Consider the following 23,437-nt stretch of genomic DNA (forward strand, 5'->3'; position numbering starts at 1 on the left):
GAAAATAAGACGATCAATAATTCAATGATTTTATAAAACATGTTAAAGCACTGGGTGTCAGTCAATCAGGTAATTAATGAATAATGGTGATAATGATAGTTTGACCAACTGACGATGAAACCTTTTGCTTCCAAAAATCATCCCACGTTTGAAGTGATTCTGTATTGTATCAAGAAGAGTAAGGATTCGAGTAGTCGAAAACTCTTCGAAAACCTCTTCGAATATTGAGAACAATCACGAGAATGCATGTTAAGTGTGCACCCATTGGCGGCGGAAGCTAAAAAATTTAGGGGGTGTCCACCTGATTTTTTGGGATGGACACAGGTAAAAAATTAAACAAGCGCCCCGAAAAAAGGTTATCAACCTAGATTTTAGGACGTTGCTAGCCAAAAAATTTTGACAAGCAAAAAAAAAAAAAAAAAAAAAGTCATAAACCTAAATTTTAGGGGGGGGGAACAACACACGTTTCAGGTGGGGTCCACGTGAATTTAGGGGGGACGCAGGAAAAAAATTGACGAGCCAAAAAAAAAAAAAAAAGTTATCAAAAAACAAATTTAGGGGGGGCCGTCCCCCCCACCTAAAATTTAGGAGGGACACGTCCCCCCCCCCCCCCCGCTTCCGCCGCCTATTTGTGCACCAAAGCACTTTTTCAACATAAGAATGCAAAAACCCGAAAATATCTTTGAATATTAAAAAAAGACTAAAATGCATGTAAAGTGCGCACCAAAGCACCTTTTTCAACATACGAAAGGAAAAACCCGATACTATCTTTGTACATTAAAAAAAACGACGAAAAAGCATGTTAAGTGTGCACCAAGGCATTTCTTTTCAAGATAAAAATGTCAAACCCGCTATTAAATACCAATTTTGCCTCCCCACCCCAGGTAAAAAAGACGTAGACCATAAACCGCTTTGATTACCAGTGGAATTCACTATTCGTATCAAGGACATACCTCCCAAACGGCTTTTTTGGCCCCTTTTCTCCGTATTCGCACACATTCACGACAAAATAGGTTACAATTAACGCATGAATATTTTCCTACAAATATTTTGCCAAAGGTATGAACATGGGATAAAACAACGTTGCATATCGCTGACAATGGTTTGTGCGCCTCTGCCGCAGTGCGTCATGTAAAATAAATACGCATCTCTTTCCACGGCTTCCCTCTTTCTTTTTTCCTTTCGGTTGATACCAAACCCCTATGGGCCTTCTGCCCTTGAACCTCCAAGCAATCTAATGACTTATAAATTGTTTGACACTTCCACTAGCCCCATTGAAGGTCACTGTTGAAGGAGGTATGAAGGTTCCTTGGGGAACGCACAGAGGGTAGATGGATTCAACCTTGATTGGTCTTAAATTGTTCCATGATGTTTTTGAATTAAGCGAAATTCAGACCTTGCTGCCACAGTCACACATAAGAACCGATTCCGGTCCGACCAAAGGGATTGCGGTATTTCCAATGGCATTATCATCGGTCGGTTTTGAATAGGTTTTATTGGTGTGACGGACTAACTTTTCTTTGAGTAGACCTAACCCCTTTTGCAACTAAACTCTTCTGAAGAACTCATTTGCCAAAAAAAAAGGGTTGGGTCCAATTTTCATAAATTTTATTGTTTTCTGTTTCTAATCTAGCTGTAGATTTTTAGTCACTTTGATGATACTAAAAAAATTAAATTTAAATGAAAACGTTAATGAAAGTGGCAAAGAATAATCATTTTTATTAATCAAAAGAGATTGGATTCATTTTGGTTTACTTGCAAAAGGGGTTAGGTCCACGATTATAATTTAAAACAAAAATATAGAAAAAAAATGAAGACAGGTAGATTTCTTTTATACCCAATTATATGTTCACATGATAGGGTAGTACATCGTGACAACCCAGTTTCTCATAAGAATATTGCAATAAGTGAAAATAAAAAAAACATGCTTTTTCTCGGAATGGTCGAAAGTGGACCTAACCCCTTTTGCAACTATACTCTTCATGTATTGATGTGTTTTCATTCATTCATTTATTCATTTTTGCCTGTGATTTTTGCAAGATCACAAAACTAAAGTAAGTAACGTTCATCTGCATTGTAAAATAAAGTGAAAATCCACCGCTTCTACGGGCAAATGCTAATGTCACATTAAAGAAATAAATCCTTCTTGATTAAAAGATACATCACTTTTTATGGCAGAGGATCATCTTTGGTCGATTTAGATTCAGTACGTAGTTTCGTAGTGATTGTAGTTCTAATGTCATAAATGCCCAAATTCATGAAATATGCAACTGGCTAACTAATCATTCTTATTCAACTGTTAATTAGTCTTTTCGATCTATTTCTTTACTTGTAGCCTACTTAACATGTGATTTTGACCTTCTCCTTTGCAATGATAATCCACATATTATCACTGAGTTAACTACATGTACAACTCCCACTTTTATTAATACAATTTTCCGTGTATTATGAACGCATTGTCCCATCATAACCATCATTGTCAAATTCACGGAAATGTGACAGTACTAATTACTCTACGCCTGATGAGACACAAATTATTGGTGATGAAAGATATAACACATAAGAAGTGCAGCAACTGCAAAAAAATGAATAAAATAGATGCACATTACAGCCTTTCCTTTTAAGAGATTATTCACTCTTAACGATAATGCTTATGGTTTTCCACCTTAGTACAGCGAAGTGTTTCAAACCTCTCAGTATCACTAGAAAGCTTTTTGAGCCATCTTCTAAGGGCACATCACTCGACGTTGATATATTCATTGGTCATTTAACCGTCCCGCAGTTTGGAATATTGTAGGGAAATGTTTCCAGAAACATTTTCAGCGAAGATCTGTGCACGGAGACACAATATTATCGTGACCTATTTCTACGACTTGTAAATCGACCCGAATGTAAATTATTATATGACTACATTTTTGTGTGATTTTGGGGTGCCGAAAATTTGAAATTAATATGAGGATCGATATAACTCCTATGTCGAATAAGAGATCCGACTGATTGTCGGATACTGGACATCTCTACCATAGAGAATCGGTCAAAGTCATATATCAAAAGCCCACATAGTAAAGTCTTATGCCATATCGCAGTACAGTTTCCATTGAGAACGGTTCGTTGTTGTAAATATTGTATGATAGTCTACTTTCGTATAACAAAATGTGTGTTTCTTTGTCTTTCAGTTTTTGTGTGGCAATAGTGTGCTGCACGTTTCATGTGTGCGCCTTTACCACGTGACATATTTATGAAGGAATATCGGATCACAAATGATTTTCTTAAATAAACTATTTCTAACAATAATTGAATATCAATATCCCAAGGTAACATGAAATGAACTTTGCACGTAGAACCAATTATCAAAAGAGCGTAAAATTAATTATAGACGCCCGGCTGGTGGAACGGAATGGGTCTAAGATTATGTTTCATTTGCTAATTTACAACGAGTATGTGGGACAATGAAACCACTTCACAACTTGCAAGTCCATAGATGGGACCCTACTAAGGCTGTGTGTGTATATAAAGATATGTTTACACACAGATCTTTGTGTATGTGCGTTTCCGAAACACCCATTACAGATTCTTACTCCATGAAACGCAACATCGCTCTGTAAATTCGTTCTCAAATATATATTAAGCCAACTCGGATAATTTTAAACTCCATCTGCTTTTTAAAAATATAATTAATGATGATCATGATGACAATGACGACAAAATAATGCTTCAAATAATGATGATGATATTAATAACAATAAAAATGGGAATGTTCATGATGAACAGGCGTATCCCGCCACAAGCCTCAGCTTTTAGGGTATACGCCTTCTTCCTTAAACGCAATATGTACATTTTAATATTTTTCATAACAAATTGATTTATGTATGAATTTATGTTAACGAAAAAAATGTAATGAAGTGGAAGAAAATAAATGTTTTGAATTTGAATTGATGATGATGATGATGATATTAATAAAGATAATAATGACAATATTTAGTATGATGATAGCAATATAATGTATAAAATGATGTAATTATGATAATCATCATTTTTTTATATTCATCAGTGCACACTCATTAGAGCTTTTTTTTATTAACTAAAATATTGTTTTTAATTATCTAAAAACTCCACTGTTTTCCTTTATTCGTTTGGATCACGTTACTAATTACTCTCTTCGACGACGATAAGTATGAACAGTATTGATAATCCTGAATGTAGTAGTTGTAGATAAAAAAAACAATAACCTGTAATACATTACGGTCATGATGCTATAAAGAGAACGGTGGTTATTTGAAACAAAAACAATTACTTTACATATCGTTATTACCCTGTCATCAGCAAACACAAAGATACATGCAATAAATATTCTTGAATGTGACACTATTTCCAGTGAACTACATGTTATAACATAGCACGAACCATTTCTAAGTGTTTAAATATTTTAGCGCACTACTACACGTACATATATATGCACACCAGTTAAATACACAATACAAATATATTGGTATACGTGTATGTTTATTACATCACACTGATAATCTACACATTGTATTTCAAGGCTTGAAAATGTAACCAGCCACTTCAAAATCGATGATAAATCGGGCAAAAAAAATATTGGTGAAAATGATGGCAATCGTAATCTAAGAATAGAATGTTTTAGATTTGATTAACTAATACCCATTTCTACAGTATATTAGAGGTTTTAAGCTGGGTGGTCACAAATTCATTACTATAAGAAAAGAAATTATGTCACACCGGCGAAGCCGGCTCCAGGTCGAACAAATATTTCATGTCAATCCCAATAAAGTATGGTAAGGTCCCCAAGTCTGCGCAACAGTGCGACGACCACAAACTTTACACACGCAATACATAGAAAGATGATAGTAATTAAAAAAAAATCCAACTCAAAATGGTGGAAAAATAATGAATTTTGGGTATTTCAAGTGACGGCCTCAAAAAGCAGCCTTTCTCATCAAAATCCCTGGCTCGTGTGTAAAGTGAATTGGTGCGCAGACACGGGGTTCCATTTTTCTCCTTTTTTTTAAGTCTGAGAATGACTGGCCAAGGATTTTTCCCAAGAAAATTAGATATTTCTTTCAAGTTTTTGTGAGATTTTTGATACACTTACTCATAAGAATATGAGGCACATTATCTACTGAATTAGTATGATTTATCTTATGTTGCATTTTTAGGTGCACAGACAGGAGGGGGGGGGGGCTTCATATTTCCGATCGGCTTGGAGACTGCTTCAGCCGTGTGACTTTAGCCTGAACAAGAGACATAAAATTACTCATAGAACATCTCGCTTCAAGTACAGTTAAGGAAGTACTGTCGTACAACAAAGAAATATATACGGTATTGTCCATTAAGGGGTTGGGTTGGGGGTTAATTAGTGATAACATATCATTGACAAATATTGGTCCTAAAAATACAATTTCATTTTGTCAGAAAATAGTAATTTTTCGATGTAATTTGTTAGTTTCATTATATGGAATCATGAAATATATTTAATGGTTATTTGTCACCTGACAAAGCCCATAATATTTTAGTATTCAACATAAAAATAAACAAAATTATTATTTTTGAGCTCTTTATTAAAAAAAAACATCATTGCAAATTAATTTCACACATCCTCAGACATAATGGCGACGATTAGTTGATTGAAGTCGGTTTTAGATGATATGGTATTGACATGTCAGATCGGTTAACCGTTTCATACTTACCCGGTGGTGTAGTTTTCGGAGCCATTGTACAATTTCTGTACATTGACCCTGGGAACGCGGTATCCGAAGATGCGACTTCTTGGGCACATTTGCTGTTGCTAATCGGCTCGGTAAAAGCCGTTGATCCGATGATTATCCGGCCTTGAAATAGCTCTGGATTTGGTATTTGACGGGGGAAACGAAGGGCGGGTTTGCGGGGAACTGGTTTGGGGGAACGACAGGTGTATAGCGAAAGGGGTAAGTGAGAGGGGTGTTCAGTTGGCCAAAAGGGGGTAAACAGTTAGTGAGGGGTTACGAGGTAAAAGGGTTCCAGTTAAGGGTTGTATTTTGAAGCAAATAGTTTTTGATGAAGGAGGCATTTGGATCGGAAGGGGGCATGTGATGAGTTAACCGGATCAATGAGTGAGGTAAATGGATTAATTTCATAGCAAAGGGGGTCAAAATGTGGGGGTATTTGGATCGGAAGGGGTAAGTGCAATGGGGTATTCAAAAATGAGAGGATGTAAGTAAGGGGTTTTGTCGGATTCAAATTGGTTCATGTGGGGGAGCATTATTTGAAGGTAGGATTAGTACCGAATAGATTCGGCGTAGAAGATGTAAAATAACAAGGGCATTTTGGGTGCAAGTATGAGAAGAGAGCCCGGAAATCCAATGTGAGAGGGGATGAAGCAAATTGGTATATTCCAGAACAAAAAAAATGGTAAGTGTAGGTCCAGTATTCGTGAAGATACCAATCGCGGATTGACGAACGTTATTCCGCAATGAATGAGTTTAATAAAGAGGGAATTACGGAGCGAGAGGGGTAAAAGAGAGGGGTGTTCCAAGGCGAAGGCGCGAAGATGGATTAGGAATGGGAGTTGGTGTTGGAGCGTCGGTGGGATGTCGGGGGGTTAATTCAGGGGCATTTCAAGAAGAGGAATGGGTTGACGGGGGTATTTCACAACATTGTGTTGACAAACATTAATCGATAAAGAGCAGTTGAAGGATTGGAAGAAGAAACTCGTGGGAGATATGTGGGGGACGGTGAGTCATGAGAAATGATTCCAGAATCCGTCAAGTTTTGGTGAAAGGTTAACCATAAAAGTTTAATGGTAAATTGGGAGGAAGGTGTCGGAAATGTACCAGTTTCGTTCCAAATTGGGTTTTCGTAGTGCCATACGAGGGATTCGATATACAGGTTTGGAACGAATATTTCATAGTAATTTTGGAAAGAGGAGTTGTGTGTTAGTTTGTTTATTGGTGTTTTTTTTTGGGGGGGGACGTTCGGTTTTTTTAGTGTCCGTACCCAACCGAATGAAAAACCCGAGGATTGCCAGGTAAATTAATAAAAACAATTGAAAGTTAAAAGTGTTCACATTTGGGAACACCAGAATCCGAATAATTATTTACATCCACGGAGCAGAAAAGAAAAAAAGAAAAGAAAAGTAAACAAGGATATAAAAAGTTTAAAGGTCATTTGGATAAACGTGTTAGTAGGAGGGTTCGTAGGAATTAGTAGGTTCGGAGGTAAGGGCGCGTGCGTACCATCAAATCACGTGATAAGGAAACGTACACAATCAATAAACAAGAGCGAATACAATGGGTTTTGAGTGCATTTGGGTAAACAGAACGGGAAAAAATATGAATGATCATTAGTTTAGTAGGCCCATGTCACGTCATTTAATGCATATATATTCATGTTAATGTCTTAATCATTTTTATTATCATGCTCACTGAAATTTAAATCACAAACACACCCACATATATATATATATATATATGAATATATATATGATATTAGGTTTCCAAGATCCCCCAAATTGAAACTTGATAAATTTATAAAGATAAACCTAACTGTAGAATAACATAATAACACTGTATCGGATATATTTTCAGTATTTACTTAAATAGGTAATATCATGGAATCAAACTTGTAATTTTCAATTCATATTAGAAACACTTTGAAGTGATTAACCAGTTCGTATGAGCTCTTCTCCGAAGACTGTGATTTCTCTTTAACAGCGTTAGTAACGCCGTTTCTTTTTTTTTACGAGTAGGTTCCCGCATGGCGTCTGAATTATGACCTTTGAAAAATCAAGCTCCTCTTTTCAATTATTTACAGGTTATAACTTGGGATTTCATCTCCCTCTTAGTCTCCCTTAAGCTAAAGTATCCCTCTGCAAGTGAAATTGTGCGTAGGCCTTATTCATATTTTTCAGTGTCAGTGCCAGTAAAATTATATACATGAAGTTGTGAAATAATGCTGATTCATAGACGAATTATTGTCATTACCAAGAACATGACAATGGAAATCAATGAATTTTTTAATTAATTGTGTCTATTATTCTGACGGGAACATGAACATAATATTCGCGTTTTAGATCGTCCTGTTAAGATTATGTTTACTTTAGCTTTAGGTTCACAATAATCTCTCTCGAATCCCCCCACCAAAAAAAAATACATGGAAACAATATTCATATAATATTCAACCACAAACTAAATTTCAAGGATCTAGAATAAATCTATAGAGCGTTTGTAAAGGTGACCGGTAACGTTGAATTTTATTATTACTCATTTGGATACATTTGTAAATCTCTAATGAATGAATGAATTCAAATATTTGGAGGACACTGGTTAAATCTATTATTCGACTGGTCTCTATTTCCACCCGTTATGGACATGGCTAAAATTTTCAGAATTATCATTAGGCCTATATTCATCGTTGCTTGATGAATTGATCGTTTTTAATAGATAATAGTATTTTGTTTCCAAATAGAAATGAAGATTTTATGAAATATACTCGGATAATACAACACAATACAAATACAACTATATATATTCTCTGGAATGGTCAATGTCCATGATGTCTATACACTAAAAATTTTGTATCAACCTCACACACTTCTTTTTTAATGTTTTTCAACTACCAAACTACCCGATCCCCCTTTCTCGGTGAACGATCGCCTCCAGAACGCGCGAACGATGAAGAAGAAGATTCCTTGCCACTGTGACAGTTAAGACTCGGGAATAGACCGACCGTGGTTAACACGTAAAGGACCGTATGAATTGTTAACGAACCACGGAAGGCTGAAAGCTACCACGAGGACGCGGTGAGCCAGGGCACAGTGAGAGCCAGAAAGGGGCATAAAATAGGGAAGGCGCTACGGGGGGGGGGTATCTGAATGACCCCCACCACAACCACTAGTACTAGAGGCACCATAAGTGTCGGTACCTCGAGCTTCTACTCTAAATAATAATAATTGCATGGCCAGTAACCCATGGTCACATATGCTCTACGGCGGCCGTACGGCGAGTCGAAAACAGCCGTTTTATTCATTTTACTAAAACTACCAATATGTAGCTAGTACAGACAAATGTTTAAACGGCTGATTTCGACTCGTCGTACGGCCTCCGTAGAGTAAATGTGACCAAGGTATAAGATGTATATGATATAGTGAAAGTGCGACAGAGGGTTGGGAGGATTTGAACGACCCCCCCCCCCCCTCTCGCCCCAACCACTACCGCCACCACGAAGATACAGCGAGCGAGAGGCACAGGGAGAGTATAGAATAGGGAAAGCGCTATAGGGGAGAAGGGTACGATTGGGGTGAACCTATCACCCCCCCCCCCCCCGCTACCACCACCACCCCATTCTTTAAATAAAATATATATTATTTCAATGATGAAGGAATGCATTCAAAATGTTTGGTTACACATTGGCCGTACTTGGCCTTTTTGGTACTCTTTGAATTATTATTTTAGCAATTCAATTATCCCTTTGACATATTATGTATTCCATGTTTAATGTTATAGATTATATATATGATAATTTTTCAGTCCCGTGGTTTATGATATGTAATTCCCTATGAGGTCAAGAGGCCAGTGAAAATATTGACTAGCAAATAACCTCTATTCCCTCTTTATAGTTTCTCTATATCTTGTCATATTTTCAAGATAGAAACAACTCGAATGTTGCATTACATACTTTATTCTACAACCCCTACGAAATGCTGAATCTCCTGAAATATGCAGACTGGTCGCTGCACCATGTTGTTAGAGAAATATGTTACATGATTTAAAAAAAAACGTACGCAGTCAATAGTAAGAAATAACCCACAGATGAGACCGGTAGAGGTGAGCAAAACAATGACGTCACTGTGTGGATTATTGCTCATATATACGTACAGGGATTTGCCAGGGGATACCACACTGTGGGCATGGGTCGGTAATATTTGATTCCTCGAGAGAAATGGAAGGTCGTAAAAGATGCTTAAAAATGCGAGTAAGGCTTAAATATATCCGACCTCATGAATTTTCGATTACAGTTTCATTAACGAAGGGGTGACAAGAAATTAACATTTTTGTAAGCCGTGGTAGACAAGAAACCATAAGCGTGTAATTGCACTTAATAGACATTCCGCGAAATGTTCGGAAAATATTGCACAAGATATTTAATGAAGCAAAATCTTCTTTAAAACATTATGTGACTGAAGGATTCAAGGAACATTATTTTGCATCACCTATAGCATTCAAATGAATTTTGAACCATCAAAACGAAATTAGTCATAGTCAAAGACTTTTATAAAAACCATTAATTCACAATTTGACGAAACCTCTGAATCCACAAAGGAGTTAACACTCGATTATCTAGATTTAGCAAAGCTTTTGTCATCTTTAAGAGAAATTAGATTGGCATTACTAGAATTTTGAAGAAGTATATTTACTCGTGCGGGTGGGAGAGTAATGTCGTCATTTTTACTGGCATATGTTGAATCAGATTATGGATTTAGTTGTTCGGTCGGTTTCTTCTATAGTTTTATCATAATTGACTAAATTCGACTATGGTCTGAAAAGAATATCATTAACTTGTACTGGTATAAAATATCATGAGACCGAATACCAAAGATAAAATTTGATAAAATCACAGGTTATTTCCAAATAATTTACATCAAACAATATTTGCCAAAGATTTGGTATAACCTGTAAAGATTACTATCGTCATTGTTAGATTCCAGAGTTTGATTTCACATTGAATTTACGATGAAATTATTGTTTTAAAAGAGGACATTATAATGGTTAACCGCCGAATGCGATACTCTGCTATGCATTGCTACAGTTAATTGATTTTTTAGAGCTGAGGGGGAGGGGATTCTAACTTCATGAGCTACAAATCCTTATTTTCTTCAGGAAGCTTCGACAGTTATTTGACCCTATCGTGGTCACCGGCGTACTACTTTTGCTTTGAGAAAATCCCATTTTTAGTAGGGCGTACAACCTAGTAGAACAGCCTTCATCATTTAGGTAGAATTAAACACTTATGCAAAAGGGAACACGAAGGCAGGGGCAGCAGAAGAACATGAAAAGTCAAATACGACAGAACCTGAAAAGAGGGAGAAAAGGGGATCATAAAGTAACGTCAGGGTAAAAAAAAAATGGCATCAATATTTTGGTCATCTCCCCCTTACTGCCCTAGAGCCGCCCCTGTTTAAACCTTTTTCGTAATAATAACTCCAACACGATACGAGATGAGTTTTATCCTGGAATACATGCAGCATAATCTGTACAACAAGATACGGAATATCTTGAAAGTTTTAAGCAAAAATAGAGTGCCTTTTGACAAAATATTATAATGAATTATTGATGTCGTTTGGGGGTAATTGCGACAGTTATCTAGGAAACGGCATTCCCCCCACTTTACAATTGAAATGTTTTATGGCATTTTAGTATTATTTATGGCCAAGCTCACATGGTGTGGTGCGCGATTGGTAAACAAGGTCCGCCTCAACTTTAAAAACAGTAAAAAATATACATCGTATCTTACTCTCTGCGCCGAAAGTGACCGACTTTTCGTATTTGTGGAATCAGCTTTTAGTCACATAAATTCTATTTGCTTCATCTTTTTACCATTTTGTTTTACAATATCGATTATCAAAGAGACACATGCACATTTTTTTCTCATTAACATAACAGCACCTACCCTGGATTTAGACTTATTTTTCTTTGCAGCTTATCCGCTTATAGGATGGAAATAAGTGCGCACGATCCCTGACGAACAATCCCTGTAAAGCTCGCTAAGAGTGAGATTCAGTTACGCCTAAGCCATCTCGGACGAACGAGTAGGGTAGGTCTACCTGTCTCTGCGGTTTAAGGGAGGCCTGCCGACAGAGTTCATCATGAAAATACAACTCCCAACCATAAATTAAATTCCTCATTTAATGTGTGAATATCGACACTTAATAACTCTGGTAATGCGAGTTCACTTTGAAATTCACTTAGAATTGTGATCAGTTTCAATCAAAAAGTAAACCAACCCAGGTAGATTTTTTTTTACTACGATGTGTGCCCCTAGAATTTGAAAATTCATTGACATAAAATCCTGAAGATATAATGAAGATATATTTCTGCTTTATTTGAATCAAGCATGTGATGTTATTGAAGGGATGCTGGCCAGGATAGTGATTACGTCATTCAAATTTCCCAACAAATAAGCCTAGATTGATAACATAGGCTACAGATGTAAATTGCGCACAAAAAATGGGACACTTCTTCTTCACCACTTTTAAGAATGTATCTCTCAACACATGTTCCCTCTTGAGTTAATGATTCACTCATTGCAGTGATGAAAGATTTCGAAATGAAGTAATGGGTAAGGACTCATTTTACTGAATATTTTATATTGGTTGCGCGGGGAATCGATGCGAAGCGATGACAGCAATATAACGAGCCGATGACTCTCGGTGAAGTTTTCATCCAAAGAGATTTCGTGGGGGAAGTCAAGGATGCTGGGGCGGTCCATTGTTATTTTATGTTTATTATAACAATAACAATAATAACAATAGAGGTATATTTACCCAGGGTAGCCACTTCAGTTCCGAAAACTGTTCTCCCAGCGGGCCCTGCTGTTATTATTACCCGGCTAAGCTAGGCTTATTTTAGACGTGAAATTGACGAAGTTAGAAATAGTCTAGTCAATTTGACTATGCGATTAGAAAATCTCCTGGAAAGAAGTCCCACAGTGGTTCCACAGTGTGCCCACGTGTGAAACACCTTGAAAATAATTTTCGCACTGTTACGCTTTAATGGTCAAGTCCTCCCCAGAAAAATTTGACTTGAATAAATATAGAAAAATCTAAAAAAAAAACACCACATTGAGAATTTCATCAAAATCGGATGTAACATAAAACATCTTTGACATTTTAAAGTTTCGCCTTTTTTTCACAAAGCAGTTATATGCACAACTCAGTGATAGGCAATATTTTTTGTGCATTTTTATAGTTTGAATTATAAAATAGCTCATTTTTTACCAATGTGACAATAAGGACCAACCCGACAGAACCATAAAATGTTAAACAATGGTAATTCTACGTGTTCAGGAAGGAACAAAATTTTGTTTCACAGGACAATGAGAAGAAATCAGAATATTTCATATTTCATAAATACGATCCAAAAAAAGTAAGTGGATGATGTGATACCTTATTTGCATACAAACCAAGATGTTCATAATTCTTATTTTACATCCAATTTCGATAAAATTTTAAGTATTATGTCTTTTTTTTCTTGGGGGTTCCTCTCTTTTTATTAGAATCAACTTTTTTGTTGGGGTTGACTTGTCCTTTAACTGTGCTCACACTGTCCACTATTTTCATGATGTTAAGACAACATAGATACCAATCTCCCTAGAGGTATCCACAATGTGAAATTCTTTTCACGCTGTTAGATGTGAACATTTGGGTGTGAATATCAAGTCCACGTTGTCAATTATGAACATTCCCACTACATCTTTCCAGTTTAATTTGAGCAATCCTAATATAGTCTCCTTTGTAAACACTGATGAGTCACGCTTTGTATCCATATTATTGAATTTAAAGAGAAATGCCAGTAGTTGCAGTAAACACTGATTTCATGAGTAAGTCCAGGGCTTGTAAAACCAGGCTTAATTGTCAGAATATCATCGAGGATCTAGATCTGGTACAGTTACATAAACTGAACTTTGTGTAATCTTGAAATCTACGCTGAAAAATGTCCACACTGAAGATCACCAACACGGATAGGCACACGTGGGACAGTGTATATTATTGCTGGAATAAAGACCCGACGGAAGTGACCGAATCCGCGCTTATTTTGCTTATTTCTCAGCAATTACACAATTTCTTCCAGAATCCTTCGGCACATATTTTTCATTTATACAAACAGACACTTGGGTGGTCATTATATTAGATTCTGTCAAAATTCATTTTGAGATCGTTTCCAAAACTGGAATTTATCTTTAAGCACTTTAACATAGTGAATCACATATTAACATACACTCTAAACGTGGAGAGTAAACACTTGGGTAGAAAGGGAATAGGCATGCTTGCTGGGTTTTTTCCCCCAACATAGGGCAAATGCATGTTTGAAGAGTACATTCCAACGCAAAATGGCGTAAAATTTACAAATTATTTGGTACTTTTTTTTTGTCCAAGAAACATTTTGCATATTCCCATTTTACCAAATATTGGATAAACTTTTCTTAACATTCTGTGAACACCAACACATTCTCTTTCCTATATTTACATTGTTAACTTTGATTTTATAAATTTTACAGTGTGAGTCACATCCTAACATAGTCTTCTATGAGAACACAATATAAACACCCACACTTACACTCTATCTTCATAGATTGATTTTAGCAATAAAGTGAAGTAAATTTTAACATAGTCTTCTATATGTAAACACACAATTTACACTCACACTATATCTCCACAGTTAGATTTTCAATGTAATAGTGTGAAATACACCTTAACATAGTCTTCTATGTGAACAAACATGGCTAAACCCACACTTTGTCAGCCCAACGTTAAATTTGAATCTTTTAGCAGTGTGACACCTTAATATTGTCAGCAATGAAAAATTACACTCACTCTGTATTCTCCCAGATTGATTTTTTTTAAACAATTTAATAGTGTGAAGTACATTTTATAACACAGTCTTCTATGTGAACACACAGTGTACACCCACACTTTATCACTTCAATGTTACATTTGAATCTTTTAGCAGTGTGAATCACACCTTGACATAGTCAGCAATGTGAACACACAATGATCAATTACACTCACACTATATCCGCCCTCAGATTGATTTTTTGAACAATTTAATAGTGTGAAGTACATGTTAACACAGTGTTCTATGTGATTACACAGTGTATGTAGGCCTGTGTGTTCACACCCCCACTTTGTCACCCCAATGTTAAATTTGAATCTTTTCGCAGTGTGAATCACACCTTGAAATAGTCAGCAATGTGAACACACAATGAACAATTACACTCACATTATATCCTCCCAGATTGATTTTTTAAACAATTCTATAGTGTGAAGTACATGTAACATAGTCTTTTTTGTGAATACATTGTGTAAGCCTACACTTTGTCACCCCATTGTAAAGTTTGGAGCTTTTTAGCAGTGTGAATCACATCTTAACATTGTCAGCAATGTGAACACACAGCGAAGACTCACTCTTCCTCTTCACATTGGTACATTTGAGCATTGTAATAGTGTGAATCGCATTTTAACAGTATGAACACACTGTTAACACATTCCGTTCTTTCCATCAGTGCAGCCACTGCTATCAGATTATTGATTCTGGGAAAACCAAAATAACCAAGAAATAAAAACACGAACAAAGAAATTTATTGACTTTGACTCATTTTTCTTCGAAAAAAATTACTTGCTTTTTACTTTGGATAGATCACTTGATAACAAGGTCACCTTTGCTGTGGCAATTTACCTTCTTTTCGAGGGATTGCCTGTTTTGTGCTGAAAATGCTAAGTATGTTAATAATTATCATTTCACTACCCGGTCATAACTTTTTCCCCTCTTTCCTTAATAATCACTCTCCATTTTATATTCTGTTCTCTAATTCATTTCCCAAATAATAGACTGAATTCTCGTTTATTTTCAAGATTATTTCTGTCTGACATACATCACATTCGACAACGTTTGATGACTTTGAGCGATCCTTTCTTAGAGTGTCACTTTGTAACAGAGATTTATCGAACAAATTAAACTAATTTCTGTGTGGAAATGAGAATTACCTGTTAAGCCAATCGAGAGTTCTCTCGTTTAAGATATCACTGGAATAATTATTTCCGACCCAAAATACCAAAATTTAGCCACTTCTGAATGTTTTCTAGATGTTTAAGGGAGGGCAAGCGACAGATGATTGAAACAATAGCGCTAGAGAATTAGAAAAAAAAACTTTTTGTTTGATTATGGGTCCGAATGGGCACCCTTTACGAATTTAATTTCTAAACCACGTCGGGCGCTCGATCCTCGCTGTGACCCTGAAGGTTAAACTTCACCCCTGAAGACTTCAACCAATCTTACCTTTGAACATGTAGAGTATATCCGTGTCAGACTAAACTTTATTTAAATATGAAATAAGTATTTAGTAGATAACATGAACCCAGATGAAGATTTCAATAACAAATCATGCAAATTACCCATTCCTGGTACCGTTTGTTATTAAAATTGCAGTTTTTATATAGCACCAATATTGGTTGCATTGATATTAAAACTCTGGTGTCAGAACAAACCAATTTAATTGTTCATAAAGGACCGCACATCAGGTATTAGAAATGATATGAAATGGTGTTTAAATAAACAGCCTAAACCGGTAGGACTACATATATATCAATAAAGTATGTTTGACTGAATGAATTTAACACTGAAAATCAAAAGAAAATTTGTGCGGTCTACTTTAATATGAAGACTGCAGTTTTTTACCCGACTTGTTCTGATTTTTTCTCATAACCTAAAATTGGTGTTGACATGAATGTTAAATCGTATTTCATACGTACCTCCAACGGTCTCGTATATAACGAGACAAAGAACGAGATATACCCAGTCAAAAACCCAACAATTCATCCTGATCGATCTTTTGAGAGAAAAAAAAATCCAGGAATATCCAATGGCAACCTGGAATAACAAGAAAAAGATTAATGGTCAATCTAAAAAAAAACAGTACAACAGACATCCATTATTCCAAATAGTGATTAGGAATTTATTTGCACCTCCTAACGCACATACACCCTCATACACACACACACACACATTCTCCCTTTCTCACCCTTCCACACACGCACATACACCTACACACGCACTCTCTCATTCTATCTTAAGATAATCCAACACCTCAATTGTAAACTAGAATTAATCTAAGAAAGATCACCAGCAACAAATGAGCAAAATCGACTTTTCAGCTCATGAAATGCTTCCACCAAACTGTATCGTCTATCTATAGTATGTCATTTTTTTTACAAGTGCACACCTAGTTACCAATAATGCGTATAACATTTCCATTTATTTGAATGCAGGATAAAAGAGCATTGTCGATTAAATGCCTTGCTCAAGGGCAAAGGTGCTGCAGCCGGGGATCGAACCCCGGACTTTCCACTCGGCCATGGCACCTTAACCATGCCAATGATCTGCTAAATGATTTAAGTTGCGTCATTTCAAAAGGGTGTGCTTCTTCATGCAGTATGTATATGGCATATGCATTTGGGCCTTATTTCAGTTATGTCAAATAATATGACAGTTCGCAAATTACACAAGTGATTCATCAAAAGCCTATACGCATATCACGATCTAACAAATAGGTTAAGTTTTGCTAGCCAGGCTGTCACCCCCCCCCCCCCTTCACACACAAACACATCAGTGTGCTTGTCTAAATATACTCATATTTTATACCCTGTTTATACATGTCATTTTTTCTTTAGCAAGTGCACAACTAGTTGCCAACATTGCTTATAGCATTTCGATTTAATTGAATGCAGGATATAAGAGCATTGTAGATTAAATGCACTGCTCATGGGCATCGGGGCTGCGACTGGGGATCGAACCCCGAACTTTCCATGTATAGCCAGTCGCCTAAGATCACTCGGCCACGGCATGTCAACCATGTCAACTATCTGCTAAATGATTTACGTTATCATATTCAAAGTTTTATGCTTCTTTTATGTATAAGGCGTAGCCTATGCTTCTTTTATGTGTGAGGCATATGCATAAGAGCCTTATTGTAATCATGTCAAAGCTCGGTTATATTGCAACCTTATCGGTAATAAAGTCACAATCCTCAAGATAATCTTAAACATACCTTAAATTCGGTGATGTTACCGAACACATTTCAAACTTTTGTTTATTTAGAATATGTGAGGTTGTGCTGTGCTCTTAGACAACTAACTCCAAAAGAAAATTAGCTTGTATTAGCAGACCTCATGTCCCTCGATAAATTTTATGTTATCAATGATTACAATTATGGTGCATGTCAATTGGAAGATCATTTATTATAAAAATGTCAGATGAAAATATGCTTGTATTACAAGTAAGGAGCTATTTCCCTTCTCAACATACAATAATCATATAACCTGTGCGATTTTCAAGCTAATCACGACTGATTATAACATTGATCATCTAATCAAATTTATATTGATTTACAGTATGTACTTGAATTAAGGCCAGACATAATACGAAAACCGATTTTAGGATAGATACACTCACCTCAAAAGTTTGTCGGAGATTGTCTAAGAAATTCCACAAGATATATTTTCCCACGAAGAGAATTAAAAATTGGAAAACAATAACCTCCTTTAAAAGAGTGGCTTAGTTCAAGAGAGGGTGATAAAAGCGGTCATTAAGTTTCCTCCTCATGCACGAAATGATTTTGTTCCTCGGGAAATTTTCCCGCCTCGCTCGTCTAAGGATGTCGTCTGCTAGTAACGCACGTGTGCAAAATGCTGCTGCGTTCGTCTGTGCACTCTCAGTCCAACCAACTCACCCAGTGCGCAAATTGGATGTCTATCGTGTCACGCCCTCTTTTGACAGAGAGTTACACTATCATGGTAATACCGTGTGAGGTTAAAAAGAAAATCGCTATACGTCATGTTAGGCGTTAATTATTTTGGAACATTATTTATCGAAAGTAACATGGGACTTGAAAAAAAATGTTTATTCAAAAGTTTGTATCCACTTTGGGGGAGCATCACATTTTCTATCCTACGAGTGCAAACAGGGGATAAAATCATGTTTGGTATTCCATTGTCCTATTGTATTCCAGTATTCTGCTCTGCTTTATTCATTTTTTTTCGTTACTTTTTGTTCTATTCCTTATTTACATATTATTTGTACGCCTTTTATTTTGCGAGAGATCCAACTGTTATGGATACAAAATTATAAAGTGGCAGCTCCTCTGTTCTCCTTCCAACAAAACAGTTGTTATCGGTTTTGTTTTATCTGCTAGTTGCATGGCATTAGCCAGCTTTCGGACTGCTACGCAGAACGATTTCTAGAGCACAGTAAATGTATTGAAAATTCCCGTCAAAATATGACAATGAATAACTGGGACTGGTGTTTGTCGAATATTGCTGAACATGAACAGCGGTTCGTTCTCAGTTTTTGAGCAGACGAAAAAAATCAAATATGTCGCTTGTTAATAATAATAATAATAATAATAATAATATATGTAATTTATAGTGCGCCAAATCCACTCGGCAGAATGCCCAAGGCGCAGTGAGAGAAGAAAGAAAGAACGAAAGAGAATCAAGGACGAAAATCCAGGGGAGCGTTTCATCTACATTTTTCATCCCACAAGTTGTCAGATCTGACAACTTCCCTGGACTTTGATTGGCTGAGAACCACTGTTGCTATGGTAACTGTCGGATAAAACTGGACCTGAAACGTTGCCTGATATGAGTTTTCTGACAAAGACTTTTGAATTGTTCATTGATATTTGCGCATTTTTTTTGGAGGTGGGGGGGAGAAATGTTCTAAAGCAAATCTTTCTGCAAGCTGCCCCTGTCATCTCTTTTCCGACTCACACCGCCTTGCATCGGCGAAGAAAGCTGCCTCGCCGCACATGACCATGGTGGCAATGAATACTTTAACTGGCGCTGCATTATTAATGCGTCTGCTATGGGGCGCGTGCTAACGGACGGGGCATTGATCACCACCATGCGCCGATTCGTCGGACCCGAAACTCTGCTGGTTAACATCTTAAATGACGCTGATATGTCAACAGTCCACATTGAATAGGTCTCCCATCAACATATAGTGAATTGCTCGATTACATCTTGTGAAGCTTTTCATCAACATTCTGGTCCTCGTTACACAAAAGTTAGCGATTAATCGCAAGTTAAAATTGGTCTATCATGATCATGTTTGCATATGTACATGTATTTTCTCCGTAGACTGACTTGTTCTTTCAAATTAGCGATTAATCGGTAACCTTTGTGTCACGATGCCTTTGTCTGACATAAAAAAAGAAAAATCAAACCGTGAAGGCGTTATGAAACAAAACATTATTATTAGTGATAAGAGTAATTCAAGAATTTTTATACCAAATCTTTGCATATTGAAATGTGAGCGATTAGTCTAATTCTATATTCATATTCTTCTGGATGGGCTAAGCTTGTTATTCATTTCAATTACTGTTTTTTAAAATGCAGTTTCAGTCTTCTCGCTGTTAGCAGACCGAAATTATGGTTTTGTGAAATAGAGGGGCTGATTTTTAATGACTTTTGTTGATGAGCTATGCTTTAATACGCCAATTGGAGATGCTAGTAACAATGCCAGCAATGCATCTCGGGTATTTACTACATTATAAAAAAAAATAATAAAAAAATAATCACATGCACTACAGGTTTTCAAGATGGCACGTTTTGGAGGATCTTCTTTTTTAACACAAACTGTAAGTCATTTTTCAGACATAATTGAGTGGATCCGATAGATTAATTCTGAGATGATTGATCTCACCATCTTTTAATTAGATAATCTCGTTTCAAAAGAATTGAAAATATAATGTTTATTTTATCAATCTTTTATTGATCGTGTGATTTTGTCGTGGTCTTTTCTTCTTCGCTTCCATATGCTATTTAGCTTTTCTTTTTCTATTGTTAAGAAATTCGATATGTTTTCTTTGCTCTATCTCATTTTGCATCTTTTTTATAATGATAATAAAATATTTTAGAGGCGCTAAACACAAAAAGTACCATAGCGCACCCAATGTATGAATAATAATTTAACATTTGCAATTGAATTACTACAATATTCAAGATAAACAGGGAAAATTCATTATTGAGGAAGAACTTGTCTTAAGGGAAGATCATTTAACTAACATTCTTCCAGTCGACTATGTTTTGGATGGCATAAGAGGTCCCATATCCACCTTGCTAAAATTCCTATTTCGGGATATGTTTGAACATTTGAAAAAAAATGAAAGTTTTTTCAATATGGTCTTGTTCATAAAATTTCCATCAAAGCCCCGGCTGTTATTCTGAGATCCATTTCAAGTAAAGAGTCTCGTTTTATCTTGCTTTAAATAAATGGAACAAATTATCCTTTAAAATATCCCCACGCCGGTATTCTACAAATCATATTACCATTATTATATATATATATATATATATATATATATATATATATATATATATATATATATATATATATATATATATATATATATATATATATAATCTAAGGAACGCCTATTCATTAAGCAATTTCCAATGAGAAAGTTTGTTTGAAAGCCCTTTCATTGGATCACTGAACCACTGAAAATCCTTTCCGCGGGGGGGGGGGGCTGGGCAAAAGAAATGGCTCGAACCCTGAGCTTTCCATCCATCTCATCTTGAAGCTGGAATGAAAAAAAAAATAGGTAACGGATCTCAAAAACCGTCATGTGCTAATGGAATTCTGCTACGAAAAATATTAAGACAGGATAAATCATTATTTAATCAATATCAATTGTTTTGGTGCTGTTTCCACTCTCTGATTGCGCGCTGTGTATTGAAAACTCAACCCATGATAACTCTTCGATTCCTACGCCACTGGCCGGAATAGCGACATCTCTTGGGAAAATTGCATTAAAAAAATAATTACATTGTGTCATTGTTCATGTAGATAGTATTTAATAATTATATCCTGAAGCAGATATCACTTTTTTCTCATACGTACATCGATTGTTCCCCCACAATTCTGCTGGAATGTATAGGCCAACTTGCTTTTACATTTGAACGGCCAATTCTGATGTGATTGTCTTTTTTCATGATATCTTATCCAGTCCTAGGTAAGTGAGCATTCATACTTTTCTTTAGGCCTTCACTATTACAGAGAAATTATAATTTTTGTAGTATACATGGTATCGAGCTAATATAAGCAGGGTGACCGGATTTGGACAGTAAAAATAAAAGATTTGTTGAGGTTAGATTCGTGGCGTACTGAGTTCAACATGGCTTACAGGGCAAAAAAAGAAAAAAGAAAGCTGCGAGTGAGCGAAGCGATCTATAGCAAAATTATGACTTTTTTTATTTAAAAAGAAAATCAAATTTTGTGATAGATTTTGACATAATCCTCAGAAAAACGGTATTAAATTTCACCCGTTTCTCTTTATCTGCTATGCATATGGCAAAAAAATGTAATGCTTGAATATTCTCACATAAATGTCTTCAAAATCGTGAAATAGTGGACAAAACAGTTCCCGGGCAAGGTCATACGGAAAGCGGGACACATTGCTGAAAATGGGGCTGTCCCATAAAATCCAGGACATCTGGTAATCCTGAATATAAGGTACGCGCAATGAAATATACAGACAACGAAATTCTATATGTATCTCTCCATTTTGGTTTTACAAAAACAAATTGCGGAGGTAGGACTTCCTTCCTCTTGTAAAATCATTTGAAGCAAGCAGGGTCTGGCAGAATATTGTAAAATTGAAAGAATCATCTTCGAAAAGTACTGTGTCGATGCATCACAAAATTTTTCAAAACCAATTTGCATTTACCAGCATTTAGATTCTGTTAGGTCGCCTGGCGGATCCGGGGGCACAGCCGGTCCGTGCTCCCCCTTTTAGATTTTAGAGGCACAATTAAAATCTTTAATGTTAAAAATGCCGTTAAAACAGAAGTGTGCCCCCCCCCCTTTTTGAAATTGAAGACCATTTTGGGGTTTTGCTTGTCAATTTTTTCCTCGGTAAAATGTGACCCCCCCCCCCCCCCCCCTCTTCGGAAAATCCTGGATTCGCCCCTGGGTAGGTGTTATGCTAAAGCTACATATGGATTTTGCATCCGCATTTAATACTATCCAGCCATATAAGTTCATAGAAATTTAAGTTTCTTATATGTTCTATGGACCTATATGACTTCTTACTTGGTAGACCCCTTGAATTGGGGATTTGTGACGTGATTGAGGTTTAATAGCATGGCAGATCAGTAGGGTAATGGGCCAACAGTTAATTTGAGGAGCCCTGGGGGGGGCGTTTCATCACTATTTCGTCCGACAAGTTGTCAGATCTGACAACTTTCCTTGATTCTGATTGGTTGAGAAGCACTGTTACCATAGTAACTGTCGGATAAAACAGGACTTGTCGGATAAAACGTCTGACAAGTCCTTTCATGAAACGCTCCCCTGACATAGTATATTATGGAGCACATTTTCTATTTTAAAAAAAAGGCTACGAGCGACCAAAATGAGCCAGCAAAAAAATGATAATTTTGAATTCAAAAATCTAATCTTGTCATAGATTGTGACGCAATATTTTCAAAAGTCACATTCCCTTCTTTCTTTTTCTATTTTTATCCTTTCTCTTAATTTATTTTTTTTTTTTGGGGGGGGGGGGTCATGGCCCCAAATTCCCCCATCTGTACGTCAGTGTGACAGATGTCAGGGAAATTTGATATAAGATTGAAATCAAAAGCAAAGAGTGTGGTACTGGTCAAGATACA

At 36.3% G+C, this 23,437-nt stretch overlaps 1 protein-coding gene across 3 annotated transcripts in view; it reads right to left on the bottom strand.

Annotated features, from left to right (window-relative positions):
* The window catches only part of LOC121420012 (neuronal growth regulator 1-like), a 59,415-nt gene extending 41,078 nt beyond the window's left edge, over positions 1-18,337 (bottom strand). For 2 of the 3 annotated variants that reach the window (XM_041614532.1, XM_041614530.1), the window contains exons 1-3: positions 18,222-18,337; positions 16,523-16,640; positions 5,709-5,909 (exon numbers count right to left, since the gene is read on the bottom strand). In XM_041614532.1, the coding sequence (XP_041470466.1) occupies positions 5,709-5,909; positions 16,523-16,589 (268 nt within the window). In that variant the 5' untranslated portion in view covers positions 16,590-16,640; positions 18,222-18,337. The remainder of the gene's footprint in view (positions 1-5,708; positions 5,910-16,522; positions 16,641-18,221) is intronic. The other variant, XM_041614533.1, reaches the window with a different exon arrangement.
* Between the last annotated feature and the right edge of the window lie 5,100 nt (positions 18,338-23,437).

The sequence above is a fragment of the Lytechinus variegatus genome, chromosome 8, assembly GCF_018143015.1.
Source record: "Lytechinus variegatus isolate NC3 chromosome 8, Lvar_3.0, whole genome shotgun sequence".
NCBI classification, from domain to species: domain Eukaryota; kingdom Metazoa; phylum Echinodermata; class Echinoidea; order Temnopleuroida; family Toxopneustidae; genus Lytechinus; species Lytechinus variegatus.